At 23.9% G+C, this 17,614-nt stretch overlaps 1 protein-coding gene across 1 annotated transcript; it reads right to left on the bottom strand.

Annotated features, from left to right (window-relative positions):
* Positions 1-6,219: 6,219 nt before the first annotated feature.
* On the bottom strand, positions 6,220-16,991 carry LOC113363733 (neo-calmodulin-like). The gene is made up of 6 exons (XM_026606218.1): positions 16,789-16,991; positions 11,306-11,339; positions 10,857-10,958; positions 9,709-9,844; positions 8,112-8,260; positions 6,220-6,321 (listed from the first exon to the last, which is right to left on the bottom strand). The coding sequence occupies exons 1-6, from the start codon at positions 16,879-16,881 to the stop codon at positions 6,290-6,292; spliced, it is 546 nt and encodes a 181-aa protein (XP_026462003.1). The 5' UTR covers positions 16,882-16,991; the 3' UTR covers positions 6,220-6,289.
* Positions 16,992-17,614: the final 623 nt, after the last annotated feature.

The raw sequence follows: 17,614 nt of genomic DNA, 5'->3' as shown, positions 1-17,614 counted from the left end.
AGTTTCTTCAGTTCATTTAATTTTATTTTTATTTTCACATTTTTTTACTTATCCATTTTATATTTTATTTTCACTTAACTTATTTATTCTTTTTTTATATTTTATTTTTATTTATTTACATTTATTCTAACTACTTTTATTTATTTAATATTTATTGATTTTTATTAATTTATTTTTATTTTTACTAAAATTATTTTTATTATATTTTCATAAGAATTTATTTTATTCATTTTTGCTTAGCTTCAGTTATTATATATATTTTTATTTCAATTTATTTATTTTTATTTAATATAATTATTTGTTATTCATTTAATTTTTATTTGTATTTCAATTTATCTATTCTTATTTTTACTCAATTATTTTATATTTCTATAATTTTATTTTGTCTAATTATTTTTGTTTTATTTCAATTCTATTTTTTTTTTTTGTTTTTTACTCATTCATTTATTTATATATTTGTATAATTTTATTTATCGTTAAATTTAGTTTTTTTGAAACATTTATTTACTCATTTACTATTTTTTTACGCCACTATATTTTCTTCATTTTTTTTATTTCATCCAATTTATTTATTTTTACTTATTCATATTTATATAATTACAATTACTTTCACTCAATTATTTATACGTTAATTTTTTTTTATTTTTACTGATTTATTTATTTTTTTACTCATTTTATTTATTCTTGTTTATTCATATTTATTTTTACTCATTAATTTTCATTGTAAGTCTTTAATTTTTATGTATTTATGCCCATTTTTACTTTTTATGTATTTATGCCCATTTACGTGTTTATAGTCTTTTATGTATTATTTTATGTTTTTATTTGTTTTATTTTCATTCGACTATCTTTATTGGTTTTATTTTTACTGATTTTTATCAATGGTTTTATTTTTATTTTTACCTAACTTCCTTCATTTTTACTTGATTATTTTAATTTCTATTTAATTATCTCTATTTTTATTTTATTTTAATTTATTTAGTTCAATATTATTTTATAAATTCAGTTTTTCAAAAATGAATGCCCTTAAATCATTATTTGTGTTTATTATTTTTTGTTTATTTATTCATTAATATTTACATTATTTCTGTATAAAAATAATTTTTATATATAAATAAATAATTTATATATTTATATATATATATATATATATATACATACTTATATATAAATTTATTTATATACATATATATAAATTTATTTATTTTTTTATGTTTTAAAAAATTCTTACCATCATCGTCATCTCCAATAACCAATTTAATCACCACTAAATTAATTAATAAACAAATGAATAACAAATTTGTCCTATTTTTAAAACACCCGAACATTTTGCAGTTTATTTATCAAATTAGCAACAATTAACACCACTAACCTAACACACTTTAGGAAAAAAATTATATATGTATATATATATAATTAATTTTTACACATTCTTTAAATAATTTATAATTATTATATAACAAACATTAACACAAAATTTATTTTTAGTAAAGATAAACACACTTTTATTAAATACAAAAATAAATGTTTTACTTTTATATTTTTATCATAATTAGAAACATTTAATATTTTGTATGAATTTTAAATTTAACTTTAAAATATAACTCTTAGATGATTTTATAAAATAAGTTTTAAATAGAATACTTTTTCACTATTATTATATATACATATATAAATATAAATATAATTTTATCTTAAATTATTTGTAAATCTTTGTCAACGTTTATTTTTTGACTAAACTGACAAACAAGAACTGAGGTGACAATGAAATTTCTTTCGTTGTTTTTTTCTGTATATTTCTATATATATATATATATATATAATATATATATATATATATATATATATATATATATACATTTACCTGAGTCATATGTACCTGACGAATTTAGGTATAAATCGAAAACAGGTATAAGAATGAAAAGTAAGAAAAAAACACTACGAGTGCCATTTTATACAGAGATGGATTTATATATATATATATATATATATATATATATATATATATATATACTAGTCGGCCCGACACAGGTTGTTTTTTTCATACATTTATAACGAAAAAACCTTAAGGTAATATTATAAACCTTATTATAATAATTTGTTGTAAGTTTTGCCTAAAAATAAATTCAATTAAATTAACATTTTTCTGATTGATAGTTATATTATATTATATTTTCTCAATTTATCAAAATAACAAGAAAATCAAAATTTTAGTATTAGTAAATACATTTATTGTCTTACTCATATTTTTTATTCATTTAGATAATTTTCAAATTAGGTAAACATTTTATTTTAATATTTCTGACTTTTATTTCAATAATTTTGACTTTTATTTCGTTTTACTCTACTGACGATCATACAAAGATAGCTTACGAAAAAAATTCTTTTTATTATTAAATTTAATTACTACATATGTAATACAGTGAACTCTATCAAAAACAAAATGACAAAAAAAGAACTCTACCATCAATATAAAAAGGAATTCTACTGACGTGCAATCCTAAACAATATTTAAAAAAGAAAATAATGGCGAAGATAATTAATTTTTACAAGCAATTCGCTTCTGGGTTCTAAATAGATAATTATAGTCTTGTAATTAATTACTAAAAGCATTACCTCTTAATTAATGAAATTAAGATGAAACAGTCATTAGCAACTATGTTGCTAATATGAGGATTTGTCATTATGGGAATATCTGCAATGACGTCATCTTTTCATAATAATTGAACAAGACACAAAAATTTCCAGAACATGATTTTATTTTTATAAAATTCTTCACACTGTAAAATAAAAAAAAAGTTAACACATTATATCAATAAGAATCGAATTTGAAATGAATCATTCTAATCGGTTCATCCGTGCTCTCGGAATCGTCGATGAAAGATTGTATCCGCACATACATACATAGTAAACACATACACTAATGTGCTCAAAAGGCTTTCAAACTTAAATATATACAAAAAATTCGGATATCTCAAATTTTTCGAAATAAAACACAAATATCTATAATTCCATTTATAAAATGGTTTATTAATAGTCTCTCATTTTATTCATTTTTTTTGTCTTGTACAATTATCATCAAACATTTGTTTAAATTTTTATGTATACTTATGTACTAAAAACGTAGCTTGGACATCAGTACATTAATTAAATTAATATAATAAATTATTATAAATAATAATATACATATATATATATATATATGTATATATATTAATACAATTATAATTTAATTTTTCTTAAATTTTTCATTTAATTAATTTGTTACCAATTATCTAATTACTGGTCGATACGTACAACTATCTTAATTTTTTATAATTAATGTGTGATTATATTAAATTAATTAAAATTTAGCCAAGTGTACTATATTTATCTAGGTTTATTTGGGCTTAAAAATTGGGTCCTGTTGTACTAATTTTTTTCTAAAAAATTTTAAAGTCAAATTTACTAAATCGTGTGCGACGATTTTTAAGTGCCAAAAAATTTAAAATTGAAGCATTTTAATTTATAAAATTTAAAGTAAACTATCATATATATATGTATAAACATATATATATATATATATATATATATATATATATATAATAGTTTATTTCTATTATTAACAAATATTGGAAGACTGGTCCAATTTTTTAGTCGAATTTACTAAAAATAGCTCTAGAATATTTTTTGGGTTGTCAAAATATTATATCTCTATAAATATATTTTTATTTAGTAGATTTAATATTGGTTTTAATATTCTGCTAATTATGCACCAGTTTATAAAATCATTTTTTACTACTTATTAAATATAAATTGAATAAAAAGGATTTTTTTTTCAATTTAATATTATCAAAGGAAATTAATATCAATTTAATTATGCCTTCTTAGATTGTTCATTAAAGTTTTTTATTTGACAAAAAATAATTATTACTTAAACTTTGTATAACATTAATATTATTTAATTAACATTTTGGTAAAGTAGTTTTGCTATTTTGTATCAAATACTTTGAATATTAATGTAACTTTCTATTAAATTGTTTTTTCTTTGAAATTTAAATTTGAATTTAGCCGTCACAAAACTGACAACTTCATGGCTTATTTTTTTGAATGTTCAGCTGTCAAAAAACTATCAAAATGGCCGTTGACAGTTGCGAAATTTGTTAAAAACGCAATATTTGATTGAAATTATTAAAATTTAATGCTAACTATTAATAATAATTATCATAAAACTTTTAAAACTTCTTGGTTCATTTGTTTTTAATTTAAATTTTAATTTAACTGTCAAAAAAGTGACAAGATGGTCGTTGACAATTGCAAATTCTTTCAAAATTATAAATTATTAATCGAATTTATTCAAATTCAATGTTAGATATTAATGATAACTGCAATTTAGAAAATAATTAATTGTAAAATGAAGTATTGAATTATAATTTTGATAATAAATATTAAAATAAATTAATATAGTTAGTAATATACTAATAATATTTGGGTTTTTTATATAATAACATTTTTTATGTCAATTTGTATCTTTATGTCAAAAAAACTGTCGTTACCGTTGATGGGTTAAAAAACTAAATTTTGATAGAAACTATTTAAGTTTTGTATTATATAATTATTATTTAATATAAATATTATTTTTCCAACAAAGGGTACTTTGGTAATTTGGCAAAAATACTTTTAAAATCATTTTTTTAATTTAAATTTAAAATTAAATTTAAATTTAACTGTCAAAAACTGACAACTTCATAGTTAAAAAAAACAGTCAAAATGGCCATTGACAGTTGCGAATCCTTTCAAAAGCATTAATATTTAATCAAAATTATTAAAACTCAATGTTAACTATTAATAATAATTTACATCATAGTAATGACGCATAAGTAAAACATTTAAAATTTTTTATTCATTTGTTTTTAATTAAAATTTTAATTCACCTGTCAAAAAACGGACAAGATGGCCGTTGACAGTAGCAAAATTTGTTGAAAATATAATATTTGGTCAATGCTTACTATTAATAATAATCAACATTTTAATGATGGAGCTTTAGTCAAATTTGTAAAATTTCTTGATTCATTTGTTTTTAATTTAAATTTTAATACAACTCTCAAAAAATTATCAATATGGCGGTTGACAGTTGAGAATTTTTTAAAAATTATAAATAATTAGACGAATTTATTAAATTTTAATGTAAAATTTTACTGATTATTGATATTTTGGAAATTATACATCAGTAATTCGGAAAATAATGCTTAATTCATTTGATCTTAATTTAAATATTATTTAATATTTAAACCTGACAAGATGGCCGTTGACAGTTGCAAATTTTGATCATTTGTTTTCATTATGATTCAATTTTTTTGTTTTTTGTTTGAGCTATGTAATTTCAAGCAGAGGTCTTATCAAATTCGGGCAACCTGATGTCAAGCAGTAGTGAAAATTATTAAGAAAATTGTTTTTATTTTGTCAAAATGTATCAACATGGTCGTTGACAGTTTAGAATTTTTTAAAAATTGATAAAGTTGAAAAAAAAATTAATATTGAATATTAATATTTATTCCATTTTATTTATTGCACTTTGCATGAAATTATAAATCTAAAAGAAAATGACAAATTAGTCGTTTACAGTTTATAATTAATTTGAATTTAATTTAGATAATATTAGTATTGGTATTAATTTTTAATTAAAATTTTGTTTAAAATTTTTGTCTTTGTTAAGCACATTTTTTGTGTTCTTGATTTTTCCACATAACAATATTTGTTTTAACATTAACTTACATCAATTTCTTTTTTAACATTTAACATTTATTATTCCCAGCAACAGAACATTTTATTGGAGGACATTTTTGCATATATATATATATATATATATATATATATATATATACAAAAATGTCCTTGCAAACTGAAATATACATTCAATATATATTTTGTCAACAATTATAACAACACATCAATTTTTTTACATACGTCCATGTTTAACATTTAAAACATTTCATAATAATAATTTGGATAAGTATTTAAACAAATTATTCATAAATAATTCTGTTTCGTCAATTTCGTATAAAACCATAAAATTTAATATTTAATAAATTTATATATATTAATTTATTATTATTAATATATTTCTAAGTGCCTTTTGTTATTTGAATGTTTCGAAGATGATTTCGTTCTACTTCTAGATGCACTTAATAATAATTTTAATTTAATTTTTTTATTCAATATAATTAATTTAATTAATAAGTGTGTGTGATAAAAATCGATGAATAAAAGTTTGGGAAGTAGAAAGTCGATCTTGTCGATATTGTCATCACTAATTCTTTGAGGTCAGGATGGTCACAAATTCTGAAAAAAAAATTAAATGAAAAATTTAATAAAAATACAGAATTTAATAAAATACAGGAGTTATAGATAATATTAGTATTTGTATTTTTTTTTTTGTTAAATTTTGGGCGTGTCAAGTATTATAGGCCTGTGAAAAGTGATGAATGTTTGCAAGATTTGGAAAAAATGTTAGAGTTGAAGCTAGTTTTATTTAAAAAATGTGTATAGGAGTGTATAAAACTGTTTGCATGAGGTTTTGGTAAATTTTATCTAGTTTCTGCTAAGATAAATAAAAAAGAGAGTCCCAAAAAATTTTTTTGAGTTTTTTACTAAATAAAAAGTAAAAAATGTCCCGATATTTTGCCTCACAATATAGAAGTATTTGAAGTATAATAAGGGTGTATCGAAGCTAGATTTTAAAATTACGATTAAAATTGCTCTGGGCTATATTTAACTGTTTATATAGGATTTTAGTAAATTTAATCTGGTTTCTGCTAAGCTAACTCAAAAAGAGTGTCCTGAACGAAATTTTTGAGATATTTAAAAAATGTAGAAAAGTTTCCCAAATCAATGGAAGACTGATTTACATCATATTCGAAGGAATAGTTATTTTTTTTTTTCAAAAAAAATGTATCATAGTCTATGAGTATGTGTACACAAAAATGTGGTAAATTTTATCTAATTTCTCCTAAACTAACTAAAAAGAGTGTCCAGAACAAAATATTTGAGATATTTAGAAAAATATTGAAAAGTGTCCCAAATCAATGGAATACTGATTTACACCATATACGAAGGCAAAGTTCAAAATTTTTCAAAAATTTGTATCGGTGTATATGAAAATATTTATTCACAAATGTAGAAAATATTATCTAGTTTCTCGTAAACTAAATAAAACAGAGTGTTTTGAACAAAATTCTCTAATTTATTTGGAGAAATATGAATAAATGCCAGGGATTGATGTATTGGTAATTTGCATCATATACAAAAGAAAAGTTCAAAATTTTTCAAAAACTTGTATCAGAGTATATGAAATTTTTTACACATAAATGTAGTAAATTTTATATAGTTTCCCCTAGAATAATTGAAAAAGACTACACGAATCAAAATTTTTGAGTTATTTAATAAAATGTAAAAAAATGTCTCTATTACAGCACAATATATAAGGGCAAAATCAAACTAAGTTTCAAAATTATTAAAAATTTTGTATAGGACTACATTAAACTATTCACACCAATTTTTATTAAATTTTTACTAGTTTCTGTTAAGCTAAATAAAACAGAGTGTCCGAAACAAAATTTTCGAGGTATTCAATAAAATGTAAAAAAATGTCTCTACTGTAGCACAATATATAAAGGCAAGTCACAGAGTAGATTACAAAATTAGTAAAAAAATGTATCAGACTATATTAAACTATTTATACCAAATCCTAATAAATTTTATCCAGTTTCTGCTAAACTAACTCAAGAAAAGTGGCCAGAACGAAATTTTTAAGATACTTAATAAAATGTAAAAAATGTCCCTGTTGCAGCACAATATATAAGGGCGAATCACACACTAGATTTCAAAATTATTAAAAAATTTGTATTGGACTGTATAAAACTATTTACACCAAATTACAGTAAATTTTATCTAGTTTATGCTAAGCTTACAAAAAAAGCATCTGGAACAAAATTTAATTAAAAAACGCATTTTTTTCATCTCAATTGATAAATTTCACTTCTTTTCGATAAAATCCATTACTGACACCACTAGAAAAGTTCAGCCAACTTGTTTCAAGGCGAAATGCCACTTATGACTAGTTTCCAAATTACCTTCATAGTTGACCATGCCGTCTCCGTCCAAATCCGCCTCTCTGATCATATCGTCAACTTCTTCCTCGGAAAGACGTTCTCCTAAATTCGTCATGACGTGACGTAACTCCGATGACGAGATTTGGCCATCGTTGTTTTTGTCGAAAACCCTAAAAAAAATGACTTAGAAGTAGTTATAGACATTCACTTGGTTTGATGGTTAGAGCTATGGGAGGGAAGAAGTTGCATCATTAATAATAAATTTACTCAAGGAAAATGTTATTTTCCCAATCAATGTACAAACACTAGTAGCTAGTAATAATTTAAAAATTTATAAATATATATTTAAGTTTATTAATAATACTAAAATTAATTTATAGGTTAATTATTTAATAAGAATTTGTAGTAAACAATTGTATCAATGGCATGTGGTCTTATGATGTAAGTCAAAAGCCAATAAATAAAAAAAAAATAAAAAAAGTTCCATAAGATTTGTTTACCCTGATGTCAAACCGGAGTGACGTAGTTAAGAGAGTTATTACAGTATCTTGTTTTTTCTGGAAATATTTTTTTATAAATGTCTTGGATTATTTTTTGAAGTAAAACTTCTTTAGGCGCGACTAGGGTGTAAATCCGTACAAATGCAACGGAAATACGTTACGACAGATAAGATAAGATAAGAGTCGAGTGCCAATGGTTCGTCATTCGCTCTCGATGATATCATTTCAATACGGGTCGATTGTGATTAGTCGTCGTCGTGTATGTGAATAGAGATCTAACGTTGTATGCGTACCGGCATCAACGTTGTATACGTACCGATATCAACAAGGAAATCGACATAGATAGATAAATAAATATTTTAAAGTTACATCGTGGTACAAATCTTGATTTAACGAAAAATGCCCGAATTAGAAGAATATTTTACCCCGTTCCTTGAAAATAATAAAACAAACTAAACATTTGTACCGTGTACTGAACGTAAATTTATTGATTAGAAATTATTTATATATTATTCTTAGTTTCTGAAAAAACTTTAAAGTTATTAAACTGGAAAATATTTCTTATGCAAGACAGATATTACAGCTGTTCGAAGAATGAGATTATATCGCCAGCGAAAAAGTAAAAAAAAGACAAGCAGTCAATGAATGTATGTTAATTTTAATTACGTGAAGTTCTTCAAACACAATTATTACATGATGAGTAAAGTTGCGAAAACAATATTTGTTTAGGCGTTGTTTAACATAATCCACTGTTTGAACAAATATTATAGAATTTATTAATCAGCAATTACTTCATTTCTCTAATGAAGGTTCAAGTCCTAAATGCAATTACAATGACAAACCGATCATGTCGTATTTGAAGTATGACTTTAATTACATTATTACATATATTTTTAGTGCTATTATAATTATATAATTTATAATTTATCATTATATAAATGTGTATAATGGTCGACAATAATAAATGTGTGCATCACGAGTGTTACCAGATTACTAATAAACATTATTCAAAATTGTTATAAGATGTACTTATTTTTACTTAAATGCCATATTGTAGAGTAGCAAATTAGTTTTACTTCAATCGCGTGTGAACCTTACACACATTCTTTTTATATTACCTGAAGGCTTCTCGAAGTTCGTCCTCGCCGTCGGCCCCTTTCATTTTCTTGGACATCATTTGCAGAAATTCGTTGAATTCGATGGTTCCGTTTCCATCGATGTCAACTTCGTTGACCATGTCACGTAATTCCGTTTCTAAAAAAAGAAATAGATATTTTTGTAAAAATTTCACTCTGATTTGTCATTTGGCAACCCTAAATTGCCATTAGACAACCCTAATTTACAACCCATTATGTAACTCCAATTAAAGGTTGTCATCGGGCAACTCTAATTATTGTAAGTTGACATCAGGCAACACTAATTATTGTAACTTGTCATCAGGCAACTCTAAATGTAAATCTCATCTGGCAACACTATTTATGTCGTCGTGAAACAAAGTGCCCTGAACCAAATTTTCTTGTTAGTAGAATGAAGTTCAATATATAAGAGCAATTTCAAATTGGATTTTAAAATTAGTATCAATTTATATCAGACTATATTAAACTGTTTATACAGTTTAAAATTTAAATGTAAATGTTGTAAATTTTATCTAGTTTCTGCTAAGCTAATGTAAAATGAGTGTTTTGGGAAAAGTTTTTGAGTTATTCTTAAAAATGTAAAAAAATGTCGCGAAATCTTGTTTGGAAAACTTAGAACCAATGCACAAGGCCGAGTTCTTATTGGATTTATTAAAAATGTTTGTTTAGTGGTGTGTAAAAGTATTGATGAAGGATTCTAGGAAATTTTATCTAGTTTCTGCTAAGTTAACTCAAAAAGAGTGTCCGGAATGAAATTTTGGAGATAATAAAATTAGACATTTGTGTACAAGTTTTAACTTGATGTTTCATCAAACAACCCTTAGTTGTCATCGGGCAACCCTAGGTTGTCATCAGGCAACCCTAGTTAAAGACTTTAACTAGTCTGGCTCTCATAAATTTTGTAAGGTAAATAATGTTAATTTTTGTTAATTATGTAACCTAAAAGATCTTTCTAAATAAATCTATACATACTTTGTTACACTAAAGTAATTGGAACAAAAGTATCCAGACAGTGATTATCATGAAATTATTTGATCTAGATAAAATTAAATAACAACCAGTTCTTACTTATTTTTAATCTAAATAATTTTAGCCTATCAATTTATTCCAGTTTTTTTTATTTTTCTAACCTGTCGGACGTTGTCCCAAGGACCTCATGACAACTCCTAATTCGGCCATGGTCACCATTCCGTCTTCGTCTTTGTCGAAAAGCATGAAGGCCTCTTTGAACTCTTTAATAAAAAAAAAACACAAAATTTTGACCAAAAAATAGTCACATAAAAAATATCTGTAAGATACTGTAAGAGAAAAAGCGTTTAGATTTTATTTCTAGATTTTTTCTTAGTAAGAAAATTTTATGTTACGGTAAGATAAACTCCAATGTTATACTAAAATTATAATTGATTTAATAAATAAACTTTTGGGGTTCTTATTGTATTTTTAATACTGCTTTCATTGATAACTTCCAATCATTTAGAATGTTTATTAAATAAATAAATATATATATATATATATATATATATATATATATATATATATATATATAAATATATTATTTTTAGAAAGGTGATGTTCTCACCTGCGACTTGGTCCTCTGATAGTCCATATTCTGACTGTAAAAAAAAGAAAATCGAGTTAGTAAGAAAGTTGATTTCAATATTGTAGAATGGATCAATTTCGATAAATTTCAACTTTCGAATATTTGATATTTTAAACTTTCTATATTTTAATTTTTAAATACAGGATTTTTGGCTATTTGAATTTTATAAATTTGGATGTACTTACATTCAAAATCTTGGATTTTTAAATAGTGCTTCTTCTAAATTTCTGAGGTTTAATAGGAATCTTTTTAGGTTATTTTATTTAGGTTAGGTTATTTTTAACACTTAATTTTTATTGTCTTAAATTTGACACTTTCATAAATTTTGTATTTCTCAAATTTTGTAATATCTTAATACGAAAGCCTTTTGAATTTGTCATTTATGAATTTTGTACTTTCTGAAATTTGAATCTCTCAAATGTTTTACAATTTTAATTTCCTAATTATTAATTATTTAAATAAGAAATCTTGAATGTTCACCATTCTAAATTTTATATCCCTTAAATTTTACTTTTTTTTTATTTCGAATCTATTAAATTTTCATTTTCTAAACGTTGAGTTTCTTATTTGTGCTTTTTTAATAATGTGATAAAAATGTGTTTTTAAAATTCCATACTTTTTAAAATTTAAACGGTTTAAATATTAGATCATAAATTTGTGATTCAGGTACTATTCAAAATCTTAGTCGTTTGAACTTATTTTTAGATTTTGAACTTTCTTTAGATCATATAGGGCTGCCAAATAACTTCTTTTTTGAAAAAGCTACAAAAAAAGACTACGGAATATTTTCTCATTTTTTTTAAGTTACTTTGGATTTAATATTGCCTGGTACTTTAGTATTTTTGGTGCAATTTTTTGGATCTAAAATCCTTACAAAAATAAATTTTAGAATTTTTAGGTAAATTTCATAGACTCTGGATTATGATATTAAAGTTTTTAAATTAAATAATTTAGATCGTATATTTGATTTTAGATTTTTTTGGTATAAATACTTTAGAGTTTAGGATTTTTATTATAAAAACTTTGGTTTAAAGAGTTTTGGTGTGAATGGTATGGATTTTAAGCTTTTTGGTATATTTGCTATGAATTTAAGATTATTTAGTATTTTGGTATACACCTTTGAATTATGTTCTAATATAGATTAGTGTTATAAAACTATATATATATATATATATATATATATAATGCGGTGAAAAATACTACTTTTTTGTTGTCGAAAATAAAACGACAATACTATTCTCTGTTCGAAAACTGTAAAGTTAGTTTATTGCTGCAAATGTTGGAAGCCTTTGCCAACTGCGTAAAATATTATATATATATATATATATATATATATATATATATATATATATATATATAATCAGAGTCATCATCATTGATCTACGATTCTGTTTATATTCGCTTCTAGTTTTACGAGTTTTTGTTTTGTTTATTTTTAATATACGCGATTATTCTATTTCTGTTTTACAAAGAACAGAGGTCAAATTTATTAATATTTTCCGAAATTGATCGAACATTTAGAAAGTCAACAAAATTTGGAAAGAGTTTATATTGTAACAAAATTTAGAAAATAAACAAAGTTCATAAAAAAATTTCAAGACAATGTTCAAAATTTAAACAGCCAGTATAAAATATTTATTTAAAAACTATGAAATTTTAACATAAAACTTTTAGAAAGTTGTGAATTGTGAAGTTGAAAGTTTTAGAAACGAAACTGTTAATCCAAAGTGCTTACACTTTACAAAATTTGAATCAAACCTATTTATCCAAAGTTTGTTTACCTAATAATCTGAAATTCAAAGCAAGGTTATTAAGCAAACACATAGAATCTTTAGTATAATTATATCTAAGAAATCTGATGCATTTGTAACAAAAATTCAAAGATTTTTTTTACTGGAATCTAAAATCTTAAGAATTTGGAACAACAACAATTTATAATCTATATCCAAAAAAAGTCTGAAATCTCAAGTTTTTTGTCAAATTTTTATAATCTACAGTGAATTATAGTAAAAACTTGTAGTCCAAAGTGATTTTATCTCAGAATCCAAAGTGTAAATCTAAAAAACCTTCCTAAGAATCCAAAATTCAAAGAAAGTATTGGCGTCAACATTTTATAATCCAAAAAAAGTCAAAAATTCTAACTTTTGGGTCAAAAACCTGCAATTAACGTAAGATTTTCTAAGATATCTAAATTACAAATTTGTGACCCAAAATTAGTTTATCTAAGAACTCAAAATTCACGATACTTTGGATCAAATTTCTGTAATAAACAGTAATTTTGTGTAAAAAGCTAAATTCCAAAGTATGCGAATTGAAAATTCATATTTCAAAGAAGTTTGTTAAGAAAACTTAAATCCTAAGTATTTGTGTAATTAATAATTTGTGTAAAAAAACTAGCAAGACATAGTTATTTCATTTTGAAATCCAGAGTCCAAAACGGAAAACCAATTCATAATAATCCAAAATCCAAAAAAGTATTCGCGTCAACATCTTGTAATCCAAAAAGAAAATCTTTAGGTCTAAATTTTGCAATAGAGTATAATTTTATTTAAAAAACTAAAAACCAAAGTATGCAAATTAAAATTTTCACTATCATTAGCGTTCATGTTTCGGCTGCTTAACCATAATACATAAGTTTTTATTTCTTTTTTTTATATGACTGTTATTGTTATATTGTTAAAATACTTAATAATTAGTTAATTAAAAACATGTAATTTAAAAAACACTAACAAAAATTGAGAAACAAATTATGTATTGATTTTTTTCTAATTATTATTTTCATATGACTGTTATTGTTAAAATACTTAATAATTAATTAACTAAAAATTTATAATTTAAAACACTTAAAAATTGTGTTTTTATATGACTGTTATTGTTAAAATACTTAATAATTAGTTAACCAAAAACTTATATTTTAAAAACACTTAAAAAATTGTAAAACAAAATTATACCGACAGCTTGTAAAATTAATAAATAAACTAGTGGGGTGGGTGGCATCGTGCCTTAAGGCAAATTGCTGGAACTTCCCGTACCGTAACAAAATGTTCGAGGAGTACTGAATGTTTTCAAATAGATTTATTATAAATATTGTAACATTGTCTATTATTTATAAGAAGTATATAAACTGAATTGCAAATTTAAAATTATTTGTTTAAGTTATATTAGAACTTTAGTCAGAATAAAAATAAAATCTTAATTATTTGCGATATACAAAAAAAACTAAAAAAAAAAAAAAAGTATAAGAAATTTTTTTTCCAAAATTTATTATTTTGTTAAGACAAGCAGAAAGTTCTTTGAATCATTTAAATCGGACGCTTAGTTCTCTCAAAAACTGCCATTTTTTACATATTTAGCTCCGTATCTTCGAAATGCCTTTACCAAAAACTAATAGACTCTTCTCCCAATCATTACTAATTGAATGTTTTTTAGATCATTCAAATCGGATACTCCGTTCTCTCAAAAAGTCGATTTCTATTTTCTGCACTCTTTGCTCCGTATCTCCAAAACGGCTGGACCTGCCTTTGCCAAAAACTAATCAGCTCTTTTCGCTATCAATAGGAATCGAATGTTTTTTGAACCATTCAAATCGGTTGATCCGTGCGCCCGAAAACGTGACTGGAAATTTGTATCCATACATACATACACACACACATCCATTTTTTCTGAGGTATGCCAAAACGTTCAGAAACCTTCAAAACGTCGAGAAATATAAAAATTTTCAATTTCCAGTTTCGGCCCATTACAATAACTTACCCTATGGGAAGTTAATAAATAAATAAATAAGTCCAATTCAATTAGTTTCCCCGACAGTAGATTTCTATTTTTAAGTTTGCTCGTCAGTAGAGTTCGTTCTAGTTTAAAACTTGCTCTAATTTTATCAAAAACAATAGGTAATTATATTATTATAACTACCACAAAACTTCACAATATCTTTCTATCCTCTTTCCATGTGAGCCAAGCTTTGTGCAAATTCATTTCGTCCGTTTGATTTATAAGTCCCGGCACATCCGACCTTATTTATTGCATCGGAATCGCGAGCCAAAAAAGACGCCCCTTATAGTCGACATAGTTAGAAACTATAGTTATAGTTATAGCATTTTCATATAGCTACAGCTACAGAGTGTCGAGATGGAGGCAAAAAAGCCGATAGATGTAACACCATGTGCTCGTTTCGAATTTAAGAGAATTCTGAGAGAGCTGGTACTGAGCCAGGGGGTGAAAAAGATACTTGAAAAGAATACAACTAGGGCTTGTCGGTTTTCAAAAACCGGTTTTTGGTCAAAATTATGAAATTCGAAAACCGGTTTTTTAGTGAAAAAAGTCGGTTTTCACTGTATAAATAAAAAATGACAAATATAGCCAAATATAAAAGATAGATGTAAGCGTTTTGATTCTTGAAATTATATCGGTTCAATAGCATTTGATATCTTATCAGTCTGCAATGGTTCCCAGAAAGGTTTTGTATATATTAATTTACATTTTTAGAGCAGTGTATATATTAATTTAAATCAGTGTGACTTCTCCTTGAAGAAATAACTTCCTCTACTCAAACTTAAAAAAAAGAGTTTTAAACCCTAGAAGCCACAAATTAGAAGACAAAACACTTAGAATTATTATATCAGGCTTTAAAAACAATTAAGCATTAATTTGGTCGCAAGTACGAGAGTATTTTCTACTTCAGAAAATTTTGTGAGTAAACAAAAGATACGTCTAAGTAGCAATTCGATAGACGTTCTCAGTTTTTGAAATCACATTTTATTAAACATAAAAACATTTAGAATGTTTAAAATTAATTAATTAAAATTTCTCGGAACAGACAATACCCGAGTTTAGCTTAATTGTTTTTAAAACTAAAATTGATATTAACAAGTATGTATCAACATGTATCAAATATTTTTTTACTTTTATTGTTTAATTTAATGAATTTTTTTATTTAAAATTGTATTATTTTCATTTGTTCTAAAACTTTCCTTTCACTATCATAAAAATATTTTCATTCTTATATGTGAAAATGATGCATGAATAACGAATAATTATTTTCAAAGTTATTTAATCGAGATAAGCTATTATTTTTTAGTTCTAGTAATTAAAATTAAAATAATTTTGTTTACTATCTTTAAAATTGAACAATAAATAAATTCAGTCACATACTGCTACAGTCTAAATTACACTAAATTTGCGGATAAATTACAGAATATTCGAGCAAAAATTTATTTTCTATATAAAATTCGAAAACTGGTTAAAACCGGTTTTTGAGTAAAATTAAAATTCGAAAACCGGTTTTCTGAAATGTCGGTTTTTGTATAAACTCTAGCTGGTACCGAGCCAGGGGGTAAAAAAGATACTTGAAAATAGTTCACTATAGTATATGGTTATTGTAGTTGCCATTGTTTTGGATTTTAGATTTGAATATAATATTAAAATTTTGCGTTATTAATATTTATTTAATTCCTGATACCTACTGAATGCTGTCTAATTTCCTGATTGCTGGTTAGTCTCATCAGTCTTTGGTATTCGTTGGTGTAATTGTCTTGTTTTGCCATCGAGGCTGCCATTTTACTAAATTTATGACCAAAACTAGTTCTAAACACTCACTTTATACACTATAGTTTCATTTTAGTACAACTTGAAACATTTATTTATTTATTTTATTTATTCATAAGCAAGCCGTAATCAATAATAATGGAAATTATTTGCACTGAGAATTTAAAAAGTTTTAGGTTATGTTAGTAAAACAACTAGAACTGAAATGACGATTGGAGATAAATTGATTTATGATTTACATTTGATTTGCTCAGATATAACAAACAAGATAGCAAAAATAATGAAAGTTACAGTATTTGTAATAATATATTTGAAAACGTTTAAAATTTCTCGAATATTCAATTACGGTACGGGAAGTTCCAGCAATTTGCCTTAAGGCACGATGCCATACACCTATATAAATTTCAATACAGTTTTATATAAACAATTTAATATAGTCCGGAACAAAATTTTTATTAATTCCAAACCTAGTTTGACTTGTCTAATATATTGTACTGTAAGATATCGAGACATTTTTATACATTTTATGAAGTATCTTAAAATTTTCTTAAGGGACACTTTTTTTGAATTAGTTTAGGAGAAACTAGATGAAATTTACTACAATTTGGTATAATTAGTTTAATACAGTCTGATATAAGATTTTTATTAATTTTAAAACTTTATTTGAACTTGCCCTTATATATTGTTCTGTAATAGGGACATATTTTTACATTTTATTAAATAACTCGAAAATTTTCATCCGGG

This window comes from Ctenocephalides felis, unplaced genomic scaffold (assembly GCF_003426905.1).
Source record: "Ctenocephalides felis isolate EL2017-DRISC unplaced genomic scaffold, ASM342690v1 CF-g0.4_SCAFFOLD_00845, whole genome shotgun sequence".
In the NCBI taxonomy this organism is placed as follows: domain Eukaryota; kingdom Metazoa; phylum Arthropoda; class Insecta; order Siphonaptera; family Pulicidae; genus Ctenocephalides; species Ctenocephalides felis.
This window is presented reverse-complemented; position numbering and strand designations above follow the sequence as displayed.